The sequence below is a fragment of the Amphiura filiformis genome, chromosome 1 (assembly GCF_039555335.1).
Source record: "Amphiura filiformis chromosome 1, Afil_fr2py, whole genome shotgun sequence".
Lineage (NCBI taxonomy): Eukaryota > Metazoa > Echinodermata > Ophiuroidea > Amphilepidida > Amphiuridae > Amphiura > Amphiura filiformis.
This window is the reverse complement of record NC_092628.1, coordinates 32467643-32484471: the sequence shown is the minus strand read 5'-3', so window position 1 is coordinate 32484471 and position 16829 is coordinate 32467643. Positions and strand designations below refer to the sequence as shown.

Below are 16829 nucleotides of genomic sequence, written 5' to 3'. Positions count from 1 at the left end.
TCCTCGGCCGGCAGTTTGATTCAGCTCCCTCTCCACACAAACCGTCTTCCAATTATAATGATATGACATACATATACGGCGTTGCTGATTAATAGCTTTACATTTGGTTCCGAGAACTTATTGTTCGATTTTTAAAAAATAGAAAGAATAAGAGGGAGGGCTCTATGGTATATAATCACTCCACGTGACCATTATGGTCACTGTTGGTCTTGACTCATGAATATTAAGTAGCCGATTAACATATTGAAATCCTTTTTTGAAGTCGTGCTTGATGACGTAGTGAGAAATATTTTATCCAATCAAACACTGAATGCGTGGAGTGAGCGGAATCAAACTGGCGGCGGTGGAGACTAATTTCATTCCCCTTTGCCCTGCCTCTGGAAACATTAGATAATGAATTTGGAGAAAACCTGATAATTACAAACACTCGCTGAGCAGCAAGACCTTCCCTCTAAGCTTTTAATCCGATAAGCTGATTATCAATTTGTTTTCATGAATTGGAAGACATTCTTTGATGTATTACTGAGCTCAATCATCTGAAATTACTGGAGCGTGAACCACCCAGGCTGGTGGCTCAGCATAGTATTTTATTAACAGACGGTTTTCTCCAAATTCGTTTCCTAATGAAAAGACACGGCTACGCCACTGGTGTGCACATATTTGGTTAACTAGGCTTCTTGATTGCATATTTCATATCCTCCTCGTCATCCCCTTCTTACTTCTTCATCTTCTTTACATGAGGGACATTCATAGGGTTTATTATTTTTAAAATTTTTGATGACGGTGATGACGATGACGATAATTGACAATGATGATGATGATGATAACAACTACGACGATGATGCTCATAATGATGACGCTGGTGATGATATTGATGATGATGATGATGATGATGATGATAACAACGACGACAGCAACAATGACGATGGCGATGATGACGATGATGATGATATGATGATGATGATGATGATGGTGATGATATTGATGATGACGATGATGATAATGATAACAACGACGACGATAAAGAAGATAACAACGATGATGGCGATGATGACGATGGTGATCATTTATTATGACGATGGTGATTATATTGATGATGATGATGATGATGATAACAACGACGACGATGATGATGATGATGATGATGATGATGATAACAACAATGACGATGATGATGATGATGCTGCTGCTGCTGCTGCTGCTGCTGCTGCTGATGATGATGATGATGATGACGATGATGATGATGATGATGATGATGATGATGATGATGATGATAATGAAATGCTCATAATAATGAATGTACTAAGTGCTCGTTACATTTCAGGTAGTTTTTGCCCCTGTTACGAGTGTCGGGTGTGCCAGAAAGTTTTGTGAAACCGTAACACGCCCGGGCAGTTCGGATGTAAAGAGATATTGGTTGATTAATTGTCGGTATTCAGACAGGTAAGCAAACGTATTAGGCAATAAGCTTATATTACAAACTACTCATTGAATGTCGTCAATTATATGAAGATTGTACTTTATTCCGGGAAAATGTAAACACTTTCGGAAAAAGCAAAACTTTACACTGATAGGCAAGATATTCCTAAGGCGGGTCAGATGGCCACATCTTTCCAGTTATAGCCATTTGATTGAAACTTGTGCGTACTTCTTAACATGAGAGTCATGGAAGCCAATGATAGTATTTATATTTCCATAGGTCTTGTGGTTCTTGAGTTAAGGCCAAACATATACCAAAACAAAAGTTTGGGTGTTTTCCCCTCCCATGAAAATCATGGACATGGGGTAGAAAATGACATCCCTATTTATCACCCTCGCCGATCATGATTTCAACAAAGACCTCGGTACTAAAAGGACCTCGAATTCTGGCAAGCTCTTTGGATGGCTCGTACATAATCGAGTCATTTCAGATCATGTAGAGGACAATCATGACATTGGCTGGGGAGACGCGCGAGTATTGATGTTGGGAACACACTAAACCGAGATGAAGGAAATTACATCCTACCGCATATCCATGACCAGCTATTAAAGCCCAAAACAGCACCACCAACGTTTGAAACAACGCTTCTTGATTTGTTGCAAAATGTTTGCTCCGTAGCCGTGACCATAATTATTGACGTCCTTTGAAGCAATTACTTCCGGTATATTTACCTCCCCAAATTTCTGGCTGTATTTTCTCTAATTTAGAACCACACATTGTCCACACCAGGTAAATATTATTTTGTACAGGCAGTAAACGAACCAATAGAAATACGACTTGTAGCAAAGCACGTGGCTTTATAAAAAAAAGCCCCGCCGGCTACTGAGAGTAGCTGCTAAGTTACAAAATAGGCTGGATTTATACTCCGCGTTCGGTGAGCGATTGGTATTTGACCAATAACGTAGTTGGAAATTCAATAATACGCTATTAAAAGATATTGATTACATAGATAGGATTAAGAAAAAAATTAGTGAAGTTAAGAAACAATATGCAGTATCACCATATAACTTAAATAATATAAATCAAATCCCTGCAAGTGAGCTCGAGTTTACGATAAATGAACAACTGTTTCTTGAAGTATTGCTCATGGAGATAAGGGGAAACGATCAAATATGCATCAGAAAAAAACAAAAAAATAAAAATAAAGAAAAAATACTTGAAAGAGATATAGAAATTTTAGAAAAAGAGCTAGGTGATTCAAACAATACAGACGTTTTAGAAAATGTTGAAATTAAAAAGTCCGAATTAGAGGAGATGAGGAAGGAAAAAATGGAAGGCGTAATGTTACGATCCAAAGCAAGATGGATAGAACACGGAGAAAAACCATCTAAATATTTTGTGAACTTGGAAAAAAAGAAACTGTGTAAATAAAGCAATCGTTCATTTACAAAATGCAAACGGGGATGATATAAAAGATCAATACCAAATAATGGAAGAAACTTTTAAGTTTTACTCGAAACTGTATGAATGTAAAGACAACAATTTATATTTGGAGGAATTCGACCAAAATCTTTCAAGATCAGATTTACCTCAATTAACTCAAGATCAATTAAAAAAGCTCGAAGGGCATTTGACTTATAACGAACTTTTAACTGCCTTGAAGAAAATGTCAAACAATAAAAGTCCTGGGTCTGATGGGTTTACCACTGAATTTTGGAAAGTTTTTTTTCAAGACTTGGGAGGTTTTCTCTTACGTTCTCTGAACTACTCATATGAATCAGGGAATTATCAGTTACGCAGAGATTAGGGATTATTACCCTCCTTCCTAAAGGAAACAAACCAAAACAATTCCTAAAGAATTGGCGTCCTATTACTTTGTTAAATATAACCTATAAACTAGCTTCATCGTGTATTGCTGAAAGAATGAAACAGATTTTACCAAGCCTAATAAATGATGATCAAAAGGTTTTATGAAAGGAAGGTATATTGGAGAAAATATAAGATTACTTTATGATTTAATTTTATACACAAAATTACATGACCAACCAGGTATGCTATTGCTTATAGATTTTGAAAAAGCGTTTGATTCCGTTTCTCATAAATTCATTTTAAAACATTAGATTTTCTAAATATCGGTCCATCTTTTACAAAATGGATCAAACTTTTTTATAATAAAAGTCAATCCTCAGTTTTGGTAAATGGAAATTCCTCAAAACAATTCGATTTAGGTAGAGGTTGCAGACAGGGGGACCCTTTGTCCCCTTATATCTTTCTAATTTGTGCTGAAATGTTGGGCTGTCTCATACGAAAAAATACTGATATATGTGGTATTACAGTTGAAAATATTAATTGTAAAATCACCCAATACGCTGATGACTCGACTGTGATCTTAAATGGAAGTAATGAAAGTTTACTACAAACGTTAAAACACTGGATTTGTTTGAGCGTTTGTCAGGGTTGAAAATAAACGAGGATAAAACAAATGTTGTGTATATTGGGTCACTTAGAGGTAGAAAACCAAACCCTGGCATTACAAATAAAAATCTAAAGTGGGTTGAAGACGGAAAATTCTCTGCATTGGGAGTACAATTTTCAACCAATTTGGTTGAAATGGTTAATTTGAACTATGATAAGGTTATGGAGTCGGTGACAAAGGTAATGCATCATTGGTCTAAAAGAAACTTGACAGTTTTTGGAAGAATAACTATAGTCAAATCCCTACTGATACCAAAGTTTAACCACCTTGTTCTTTCAATTCCTAACCCGTCAAAAGAGTTTATGAAAGATTTACAAAAGAAAATCTATCATTTTATTTGGAAAGGTACAAGAGATAAAATAAGTAGAGATCAATTGTCAAATGATTATTCTGAAGGTGGATTAAGATTGGTTAAAGTAGATTTATTCTTTGAAGCACTGAAATGTACATGGATTAGACGAATTGTAAATGGATGTATTGATGCTAAAGGATTGATGTTTTTTTCTATTTCAACTGGTATACATATTAATGATCTTGAAAAGGGCGCAAATTATACACTAAAAGTAGCACAAAATTCCCAAAATGTTTTTTGGAAAGAAGTTCTTTTATCTTGGTCTAAGGCAAAGAAAAAACACAATCCTAATACAATTGATGATGTGTTAAGATCATGTTTATGGGAAAACGAATGGTTTAAGATTGGTGGTAAAGAAATAAATTATAAAAAATGGCGGACAGCAGGTATTGATTTTGTCTCTGACCTTGTCCATGTTAACCAAAACCGTTTTCTCTTTCTTCATGAAATTGAAACAAATTATGGATTACGGCTAAATTTTTTGGAATACAACAGTGTAATTTGCGCAATTAAGAGTAATTTCAAGCATCTATTTCAGGAAAACGCTACATTTATTGCAATTCCTAAGCCGTTTATCCCATTTCATTTCAGTTTTATTTTAAAAGATAAAAAAGGTTGCAGATCAATCTGTAAACAACTTATGTCCTCAAAGATACCAAGAGCAAAACGAAAATGGGAAGTAAAATTAAATAGTAGCTTTTCAGATGATGAATGGAAGATATACTCTTTGTTGCCATTTAAATGTACAATGGATACAAAATTACGGTGGTTTCAGTACAGAATTTTAAATGGAATTCTTACCACAAATACATTTATGTTTAAAATTGGCAAAAGAAATGATAATATATGTACTTTTTGCAACAAGGAACCCGAAACGATAATTCATCTTTTATCAGATTGTAAAAGGTTAAACCCATTTGGTCTCAGCTCGAAACCTGGTGTTTACAAAAACTCGGTATACCTATCACATTCAACCGAAATCATATTCTTTTCGGGACAGATTTAGGAAAACTAAATAGTGCTATCAATTTAATTCTCATTCTAACTAAGTTTTATATATACAGAAAAAGATGCCAAAATTCAACCCTTTCTTTTATCCCTCTTCAGAAGGAAATAGAATATTATCATAAATTGGAAAGATTCATTCTTTTAAAAGATTCAAAATACCGAGTTTATCAAAATAAATGGCAGGTTTGGAAGGACTTTTCAACTAAACATTTTGTTCTTATTGTAAAAGCTAGACAAATCAAATGCAATATAAATATGTATGTGAGAGTGTGTGTGTGCTGGTACTGTTTATGTATTGTTTAATATTTAAAAAATACCTGGTGTATAGAAATCAAAATTTCTGTATTTATCTGAGTAAACTATGAATGTAAAATGTACACTGGAAAAAAAAAAAAAAAAAAAAAAAAAAAAATAACGTAGTTCGCCTTTCCCGGTGTTCTATCTCATTGGCTAAAAACCAATCGCTATAGCTGAGCTATGTAATCAATTCAGCTATGAGTTGTCTTTCAAAATATCCAGAAAAATCGGATTTATGAATGTCTGTGCACATTCCTGAAGCACATAGTTGCATTGAGATGAATTGAGTTGAGTGACCGCCACTTGAAATCATTTATGATATTTATTCCATAAAAAAAGAGAGTAACAGTATGGTGGTGTATTTACTGTTGATATTCAATGCATGATTACATCTCAAATCCTTGAATATATTCCGGGTTTTTTTTTGTATTTGTAAAAACCGATTGTAAAAATTACAGTTGAATATATGTGTTGAAAGAATATGATAAGCTAATGTTTGTGCTTTGAACTTCCAGTCCATGCTTTGAAAACCAAACTGACAAAAATCGAATTTTCTTAACTTGGTAACATTGAAGATGCGTTATCCTGCGCAGATCGTAAACATTAGTCATTTCAGTTGATGAACGGCAGCGGCGTATTCGTAGTGGGAAAGAAACGTATCTATATGTCGTAAAGGTGATGAGCTTAGCTTGAGTCGCTCGGCCCCTATCTCGAAACTATTAAACACGGCGGAACAAAATCGCCATGCGTGGCTGTTGAAGAACTAGTGGACTCGCCCTACTATCATGGCAATTTCTGACATGAAGATGAGGGATGAGGGCGATGTGAACCATTGATGACAACTCATTTTATCATTGTTGATTTTCCTATTCTAGCTTCATAGTCGGTGCAAGACCCTTTATCAAGGGCACACGATGCGGGAGTGTCCGGCAACCAAAAGCAGGTGGATCGATGGCAAATTTTGCAGTACGTATGTCACATAAAATCAATTAAACAAACATTATAAACAATAACAAATAAAACAAACATAAATAAGGTACTGTGCAATAATTATGAGCCCCAGGGGTAAAGCTTTCAAACGGCCTGCCAATAAATTCTTGCTCCCACTCTCGGCCTGCCAGAAAATTCCTTACACCCTTGGCTTGCCAAAAATTGCTTGCCCCCTTTTTCAGATGACCAAAAATGTTGCCCCCCCCCAAAAAAAAAATTTACCCGCGAAGCTAATAATTTTTGCACAGCCCCAGTACAAAAGAAACTAACATGATTATTTGCTGTTATTCTAGTATTATTGCTGCTTTGTGAAAATTGGGATTTCTTTTAGAATTCCCTACCACTGTAGATTTTCAATGGGGGTCTTTTATGAACGACCCATACACATACACTGTGAATGTAAAAAATGGAAGGGTATTCTAAAAGATAGCCGAAAATTGTTTTAAAAAAAAAACAATCTTGTGATTCCTACTGACAAATAATGACCTCGAGGCTGCAACCATCGCTGGTATTAAGGTAGCTGCCTCGGATACAACACCCTTGCAGAAAAATAGCTCCTGTGTCTGATCAATCAGGTCTATTCATTTAAATATTTAATCATAACAAAGAAAAGTATTTTCCCCACCTATTTTAATAGTCTTATAAGAATTGTAACAATTCTTATGTTTTTCTTTATTTGTCTAAAATTCCCTAAATTTTGACAGTTTTTGATTTTATTTGCCCACTTAGGAAGGAGCTATGGTTACCAAACTTTAAGGGATGGTAAATAAGCTTAATATCTAAATTCTCTCGCCAGGTTTTTTGGATAAAGTGTTTACTTTTTCCATTTTTTTATTTTAAGGAATGTTAGAAACACTGTAGCTTAAAATAGAAAAACTTAATTGGAAAAAGCTGGCGAAAGAATTTGGATATTAATCTTATTTACCACCTTTGAAAGTTTGATAACCATAGCACCTTTCTAAGTGGCCAAATAAAATCCTGAAGTAATTTATTGTTTCTAGAAAAAATATGAAAAAACATGAAAAGGTACCAACATTCCTTTTAAATATACTTAAGTAACACTAAGTTAGAAAATAAACTTGGTTTGCATTATTCTGTGATATATTGGCAGCAAGTTGAAACTTAAAACTGTTAATATACAACAGCTATGAAGGAGAGAAAAATCTTTGTTTTCAAAAATGTGAGAAATTGGCAAAGTGCCAAAAACCCTTCCTTGTAGTAATTCAATGGGATTTTGAGATGACAAAAAATTGCGTAAGTCAAAAACGCTTTTTTGGAAAAAATTAAAACTTGGCAAGTAAGGGTTTCTCATCAATGCACACATCCTATATCATTTTCAAGGAGTTCTGTGCACGACACGGAATGAGAAATTTGTTATATTTTAGATAAATAAGTAAATGTTTTCCACTTAACATCCACAGGCGATTGCACTCTAGGCGGTGGCTGTAGTAAGTATACCATTGAACACAGTAGACCTTTTTACATGTATAACATGTTTTTTACGTTAATAATGTAATTTATATCGAAAATGATATTTGCTTGCATCTATTCGATGTAGAAGTAGAGATGTAACAGGATTAATTACCATAGCGATAGGTGAAAATAATTTTTGAATGTATTGCCCTGCACTAGACGTACGCGTGACTCTACATCGCACCATTGATAATCAAAGAATTGGCATGCAGACTTGGATCGTAATTCTGTGGAGATTTCAAAAAGTCCATGTACATTTCACAAGGCACCTGTACGACAAGTCAGTCTTAGAAAAGAGCGGCATTGCATTCAATCGGTGATTGCACACATATAATACATATAGTTTAATTGATTCTTTCGTTTACCCAGGGGGGGGGGGACCATGCTAATCCATGGATCGTTCCAAGCTCATAAAATAAAATGCACAAGCCTGGATAGCCAGTGTAGGCTAATAAGATGCATGCTGGCCTAGATAGCTTTAATAAACAAAGCAAGAAATGGAAGGATATAGCAAGGAAAAGGAGAAAAGATAGAAGGTCACTCCCAAACACAATTGCATTAATTTTACTTTTAGCCCTTACTTCGTGAGAAAGGAAATTGGAATTCCAATCTCAAGACCCGATGCAAAGGCTTTCATGACAATTCATATTTATATATCAAGAGTATTTTCAGAAACCTCCCAGCAAACACAAAAACGTTTTAAAAACGTTTTAAATACGTTATATTTTGGCTTTTGGTTTAGGTAAAAACGTTTTAATAACATTAAAATGTCGGGTTATATAAAGGTCATGATAACGTTTTGAAACGTTTTGTATGAAAACACACTACAACTTACAATATTTTTAAATGTTTTCAAAAAATGTTATTGTAAGCTATTTTTGCAAACATTTTTGCCAAATATTGTGTCAATACTTAAATAACATTATGTTAAAATGTTTGAACCCAGCAAACACAGAAATATTCTTAAAATGTTTTTTCAAAACCTTTTAATAACATTTAAATGTCGGGTTATATAAAGGTCATGAAAACGTTTTTAAAACGTTATTGAAAATATTTTGGGCAAACATTTTCGCAAAATAATTTTTAAACCCCAAAATAACATTCTGTTTAGAATGTTTTGTATCAAGTTTACAAGAATGTTTTTGGAATGTTATTAAAACGTTTTTATACCCTTTATATAACCCGACATTTAAACGTTTTCTGTGAAACATTTTGTTTGGTGAACAGTAGATTATCAAAAAATGTTTTTAAGGTTATGGAAACGTTTTATACTCTTAATATACCCTTTATATAACCCGACATTTAAACGTTTTCTGACAACCTTTTATAACCTTTTGCGAATGATGTCGAAAACGTTTTGCGTTATAGATTTAGTGTGGCGTGACTTGAATCCCTTCAAATATGCTTTGAATACTTACCGTAACAACAAAATGTCAATCCCACTTTTTCTGCCAAAATACCGCTGATATTACATAACATTAAAACATGATGTGACTATAATTACATAATATTAAAACCCGTGGAGCCCATTTGGATTCGTCTATAGTGAAATACCATCTTCCAATGCTACAAGTTATTTACCTCCCCCTGTATCTTATTCAGCTTGTCAGTTGGAGAACTGCGGCCGACTAAGAGAAGGAAATGATTGCATGTGTGATTGTTGTAAGGAAGGGTACCAATCGTTTGAAAGGGCTGCTATCAAAGGTCAATGCTCAGGTAAGGGACATTAATGTTATAATAAAAACCTGGGGAAGGTTATAAACTCAAGGGAAAAGACAGAGAGATATACCGGATGTAAAGTCCCACAAAGGAGAAGGAATGATGCGCGGGAAATGGAATGGCTAACACTAAATGAACATTAAGATGAAACCAGAATTACGTTTATAAGATTTAGTGTGATTTTACTTGGTGAAAACATACACATGCAGGTGGAAAATAATACATGTTTGTATTACTGGACCTTACCAGAGTTACATTGCGGCATAATTGAATTTGATATAACTCACGTGCATGTGTTCTCTGCACCACAAGCAGTAAAGTGAGCAGACTCGCCCCCTGAAAAAAAAAAAAAGAAAAAAATGCCCCTCTTCCGAAGTTGTGCCAATTATAGGTTAACCAACATCGGGCCAACATGGGTTCTAAGTCAGAAAGTGCTGTGCAGTCGGCATTGGCAATGCAAGCTTGGCCCAATGTCATTCTGTCGAGATGTTGAGCCAATAGTTAACCACTATAATTGGTTCAATGTCATTATAGTGTTGTATCCGTCACAAAGCCAACGTTGGGCCAATATTGGTTACCCAACATCGGGCCAATGTTTATTTGTATTTGATGCTGTTGTTATTTATATTGTTATCAATAGAATTATCAAATTTCGTCCTTACGTCTTCGCTTCAAATGATCTTTTTTTCTTGCATTATAGCGTGCAGTCCCACTGACGCACCTTTTTGCAGTAGTTATACGAAACGATACTGTGGGAATCAGAGAGTCAAGGAAGGTTGCCCAGTTCTGTGCAATTCCTGTAAGTTGAACATGATGTTGAATGAGTTAAAGATTCAGATCTTCATGATCTAAATTTTCTTGCGTCCCCTGTACACTATCGGAAATGCATAAATTAAAAGTGATGTAATTTCCTTTCCGCAAATGTAAATTTTAAAAAAAGAGAAGAGAAAAGGGAGAAAAAGAGAAGAAAAAATGTTAAATTGCACGTAATTGAGTAGGCCCATCACTGCCCATACATGTACCTAAAAATCCGCACAGCCGGGTCGATCGTAAGTATAATATATTATCATGATTATAGGCCTGTGATTATTTTGGGCATTGCTTGAAGGCGGGTCCTCGGCCCAAAAGCCTGTACTGCGGGCCCTTCGATATGCAGGGCCCGTCACATTTTATCACCAAAGTCAGTTTTAAGACAGACTCAATGCTGACTTCAACATCAATCCATGCATGCTTTAGTAATAATTCCGAATCTCAAATCTCAAGTAAAATTTTGCAAATTGATTTCGGTCCTTTTTTTTTTTATGATAACAGTGTAAAAATTATGCACCAAATGACTTCAATTGGACCTTCATTTTGCAAAATTTTCCAACACCCCCCTGCGTATACATAAACAAGTGGTCGCTTTCGCTTCTGTTTTAGTGAAGACTTATCCACAAGTTAGGCCGTCATTTCACAATTTTTCAAGCTAAAACTTTACACAATAATAGTGCCAAAATGGTCCACCAAATGGCTTCAATTAGGTCTTCATTTTGCAAAAGGTTCTTACTTCTGAGCGGGGAACATCCCCCCTCAGACACCCCCCTGCGTATACATAAACAAGTGGTCGCTTTCGCTTCTGTTTTAGTGAAGACTCCACGAATGGCTTATTAGGCCGGTCATTTCACGATTTTTCAGCTGTTTCAAGCTAAAATTTTACACAATAATAGTGCCAAAATGGTCCACCAAATTGCTTCAATTAGGTCATCATTTTGCAAAAGTTTCTTACTTCTGAGGGGGGGCACATCCCCCCTCACACACCCCCCTCCCTACGTCGCGGGCCGAAGTATCAATGACTAATAATTTTCATTGTGTCCCCCCCACTTTCAAAAATGGATTTACGCCCCTGCTTTTATGAATGATTAAAATTATTCATGAAAGATATCAGAGAAAAGTTTAAATTTTTGGACAAGAAATTAGTCAAGGAGTCTAAATATAATGCAAAATTCAAAGCCTTGTTGAATGGAACAGTCCATATTTCACCTCATGAACATATTCTTACCCCGTTGTATTCTTACCATTGAACTCGTAAACATTCACTATCATTTCACTCCCAACAAAGGATACGCGTTTATTAACCTTTATAACTCATACAAAGATTCTTATTATTTTATTGGTCAATTACAATTGATTATTTTTGCTATTTATAGAAAAAGACTAGCGCACTCCGCGAGAGTGTACTAGTCCATTTTTCCATTGCACTCACGCGCAGCTACCATGGCGTATATCTCGCACGATGACTCCTTCGACTCGCCAATTATAGGTATGGGTGCCGCTTCTAAAATAAATACAGTTTGTAATATAGTTTGTTTTCCTGGTGATTTATAAAATATAGTGGAAGAAAAAGAATTATTATATGAGTTATATAACACAAATATTGAATGGAAAGAATATTTTCATTCGGTGAAATGTGAAATGTTCCATTAAATGCTCGTTGAATGGAACAGTCCATATTTCACTTCATAAAGATATTCTTACCATTCTACTCATAAATTTGTATAATAGTTGACGAGGTCGAATAACTAAATCGTCGATGGATCCTCTTTATAGCTGAACTGTAGGCGCAGACGCCCTCTGTTTAGAGAGTATACACAAATTTATTTTAGTAAACCATTTTAAACAAAAGAAAAACTAATATGAATTAAAAAAATCCTGATATGTAAGCATTCTGCTGTACCATCATATGCCAAAACCGTCAGACAATGCATTAGGGATTCAAGGCAGATCAGGCAGAACCCTTTTCAACCGATGGCTATAAAATTGTAGTACAAGGCTCACTCAGTCATTTAATGAGGCAATACAAACGATCGAACTTGGTGTTGAAATGAGCAAAATTTTGAGTTGCACCAAATCATTTTTCTCGGCCAAATAAAAAGCAATAATTTTAATTTTTCAGTAAATGTCATGAAAAACTATAATGCTTGATACTATATTTTTTTTCAAATCCTAGTTTTAAACGTAAGCATGAAATTCAGTCAGTTAGTGTAAGATTTTCGATTTTGATAGGCTTCAACTCGGCCCGCGAGCTTTTTTTATCAACCTTAGCTTTTCAAAGTAATATATATAATAGTTCGCTAATGAAGGATTTTTCCAATTTTCTAACGCACATTAGTGACATAACCGTGAGCTAGATGTATCATAGTTTTGTCAGAATTTCGGTTTTGATTGCGCCATTTTTCAATTCCGACTGCCAATTTTGTCAAAATCGCAAGTGAAAAAAGGTAAAATCAAAACGGATATTCTTACAAAACTAAAATATACAGACCCACACGATGTGCCTTACAGACTACAGAGGTGGGAAATATATTTCTTTAGCAAACTATATTAGTTTGAAACGCTATAAAATGTATTCCGAAAAAAGCTCGCACGCGAAGTTGAGGCCTATAAAAATCAAGAATCCTACACTACAAGACACAATTTCATGCCTAGACACAGTACATCTAAGCACTATGTTTTTAACATACCTTTCTGAAGGAAAAAATATTGCTTTATATTTGACCGAGAAAAATAATTTCATAGCAAAAAGGTGAATTGTGCTGATTTCAACACGTATCGATCGACTTCTATCCATAACAAAAGAAGCTGGTGACTAAAGATCTGCCTGAGAATTTAACTTGCATACGAATTTAAGGGATCTGGAATGAGCGTTTTGAGCGTTTCGACAGTATTTTTTGTGGGACATGAGAGCACATCAGACATATCGAATTGCATTCTGAATACGAAGAATGCCTTTCTGATATCAAATAATTTTTCATTTTTTGAAATTCACGATATAATACATTTATGACAAATTATTAAAATTTGATATTTTTCACATTTTTGATATATAACCGTCCTCGAAGTAAATTTTATAAATCTAATATATTCTTAAAGTGTATGTAGCTGGGAGGAAAAGCCGACGCTCAATTGAAAATTTTAACCTTTCATATTGAAGATATGGATTTTTTCCCAAAAAGACATAATTTCTTCAATAGGAAAGGTCAAAATTTTCAATTGATCGTCGGCTTTTCATCCCACCTACATACACTTTAAGTATAAATCATCAGATTAATAAAGTTTACTTCGAGTACTGTTAAGGGGGTACTACACCCCTGCCCGATTTTGTGCCTATTTTTGCATTTGTCTAAAAAAATTATAGGGTATTGGTGACAAGTAAGATATGTATATTATAGGGGCAAGGACTACAACTACTGCACTGGAAATTTTATTTCAGCATAGACAACAGTTGTGGAGTTACAGTCAAAAATGAGGGGAAACCAATATTTGATCAATAAATCAATAACTACTTACCTTGAGTTGCTGAATTTTCAGTGCAGTAGTTGTAGTCCTTGCCCCTATAATAAACATATCTTAATTTTCACCAATGCGCTATAATTTTTTTTTTTTTTGCAAAAATAGGCACAAAATTTGCCAGGGGCGTAGTACCCCCTTAAATGACAAAAATATCAATTTTTAATCATTTGCCATAAAATGTGTATTACATTGCGAATTTCACAAAATCAAAAATATTTGATATCAGATATCAGGACATTTTTCGTATTCAGTAATAAATACACAATAAATACTGTCCAAACGTTCATACCCCACCCCTTATGAGACGCCTGCACTCTAAATTTTGCAACGGATAATGTAGTTATGAACAAATGGTTGAACCCAGGTGGTGGCCGCATTGCATTCACTAAATTCAGTACATTTTCATCGTCAACCGTGTAATTGAATGGGATTATTTTGAAATTTTAAAACGATTGAAATATCACAAACAAATGGGCCTATGTTAATAAGTAATATAAATACAAGCTAAAACCGTTGGGGTTCGATAATGAACCCCACAAAACTAACCAAGTATATTGAAAATGCCATACGGCCGGGCGGTTTCACAAGTTGCCAGCTCGATTATGTCATCCACCACCTGGTTGAACCGTTTGTTGCACTGTCTTGGTGCTACGTACTAGTACTTTGAATAAACCTGTGTACATACAGTGCCTATATGACAATATAAATAAAAAATCAGCCATATGTGTCAATTGTCTTTTGGAAAAGGGATCGTACATAAACTTTAAGTATAAATCATCAGATTTATAAAGTTTATAAGTTTACTTCGAGTACTGTTAAATATAAAATATATCAATTTTTAATCATTTGCCATAAAATGTGTATTACATTGCGAATTTCAAAAAATCAAAATTATTTGATATCAGATGAACATTCTTCGTATTTAGAATGCAATTCGATAGGTCTGATGTGCTGTAATGTACCACAATAATACTGTCCAAACGTTCATACCCCATCCCCAGAGGATGTTTAAAGACATTCAGACAACCAAATGGGGTTTCTGACCTTGTATGTCTGGCTTTTGTACACATGTGGTACAGTTGATCATACCTTGCATTGGGATTGTGTGCAAATATCTGGTGTTTTCATCCTATTATTTAACATTCAAAACATCGAGACTTAGGAATAAAATTAATGCAGTGGGACAATATGAATGTTTCCTGTAAGAAAATCAAATATCAGTCATAAGTCTCAACTATTGGCTTGTTGGCTGCAGTTTTAAAATGACCATTTTGTGTGTGTGGCAATGGGGACTTTGCCTTTAAAATTAGGTTATATTGATCAAATTTCCCAATCATAGTGCATTGTAGGAATGCCTTTAAGCCTCCTCTGCCCCATCCCTTAACAACGTTTAATCATTATTTCATTTTCTTTTTCTTTCAGGTGCCTCAAAATGCTGAAACCTGAACCAAGAAATAGTAAACACCAGAAAAAGTTAATATATGTTTGAACTTAAAAAAAAAAATTAGTATTTAGTTTTTATTAACTTATTATAGATAATTTTGCTGCCATCATAAATATGACCAAAACAGTATAATAGGTCAATAAAACAAGCCACTGCTACATCAAGATAATATATAGTATAAGGTAACTCATTTGAAGGATATGTGAAACTAAATGGCCGTCTTTTAGTTTACAAAACATAATCATTATTTTAATATAGACAGGCTGTACATGGGTGTTCGACAGAACAGTATTTTGTGACTTCTGCTAAGTACAAACAAATAATTCTCTACGATACCTGTAAGTGATTGCAGTGTTCTTCTCCTCGAGACACAGTCAGCACATGATAACATATATTTTGCCAGATATTCTCATATAACCTTAAGTTAATTTTCTTAAAATATGCTTGGAGATATTCGTCGTTTGCACTTCAATAAATTATTGCACATGAAAAAGGACATTAAAATGTTGTATTTCAAATCATTTTAGTCAATACTACTTTAAAAGTTAATATCTTCCATGAGAGACAAATGTTTCGCACAATTGGGCTCAACGAAAGTAGTACCTGTAGCCTGTAGACAATATCGTTGTTAGCTATCTATTTAGCCATAATATTATGCTCTTGTAATATGAAATGTTGTTTTTCAGACCCGAATTTTTGGCATCACACCTATATGGAAGCTGATACTAGTAAACCAACATTGTTGGTTTACTAGTATCAGATGGAAGCAGCCAAAGTCGTTGTGTTTGTCAGTTTTTTCAGACATTCAGTCCCCCCAATGAACGTTATAAAACAGCCAATTTTATCAGACGATGGTGGCCGACATTATTCAATGTGGCAACAGCCAATAGCGTAAACAAAACAGACAATATGACGGCAACACTGCCTGGACGTTGGACGCAATTATTTTTCCCTGAGCCAAGGTGCGTTTTTAGCTCTATTGGGCCAGTTACAGAAAAAAATGCACAAAATATATTTCCCAGTGCAATGTATACATTTTCACATGAAAATAAATAATTTTGGATTCAAAATGAATGTGAAGAAAATTGTTTTATTATTGGCGGGGCCGGAAATCGACCTCTTGCGTGACATGCGAGACACTTACCGTTACACCACGCCACGTAGTGGCATTGGTTTCTATGGAGGAATTTTCAGTATATATCATAACATATCGTGCGTTATTCATACAAAAATGTAAAAAAACAGTACTTACAATGAGGTTCACTGTCGAACCTCAACGGATTTAGACTGATAAAATAGTGCTTGATAACATACATACACT

The 16829-nt window shown here is 34.6% G+C and overlaps 1 protein-coding gene across 1 annotated transcript in view; it reads left to right on the top strand.

The window, feature by feature from the left end:
- LOC140166023 (uncharacterized) overlaps positions 1-15604 on the top strand; it is a 28921-nt gene extending 13317 nt beyond the window's left edge. Inside the window, exons 3-8 of the mRNA XM_072189399.1 lie at positions 1325-1443; positions 6429-6519; positions 7965-7991; positions 9619-9732; positions 10436-10534; positions 15487-15604. Coding sequence (XP_072045500.1) covers positions 1325-1443; positions 6429-6519; positions 7965-7979 — 225 coding nt within the window. The 3' untranslated portion in view covers positions 7980-7991; positions 9619-9732; positions 10436-10534; positions 15487-15604. The remainder of the gene's footprint in view (positions 1-1324; positions 1444-6428; positions 6520-7964; positions 7992-9618; positions 9733-10435; positions 10535-15486) is intronic.
- Positions 15605-16829: the final 1225 nt, after the last annotated feature.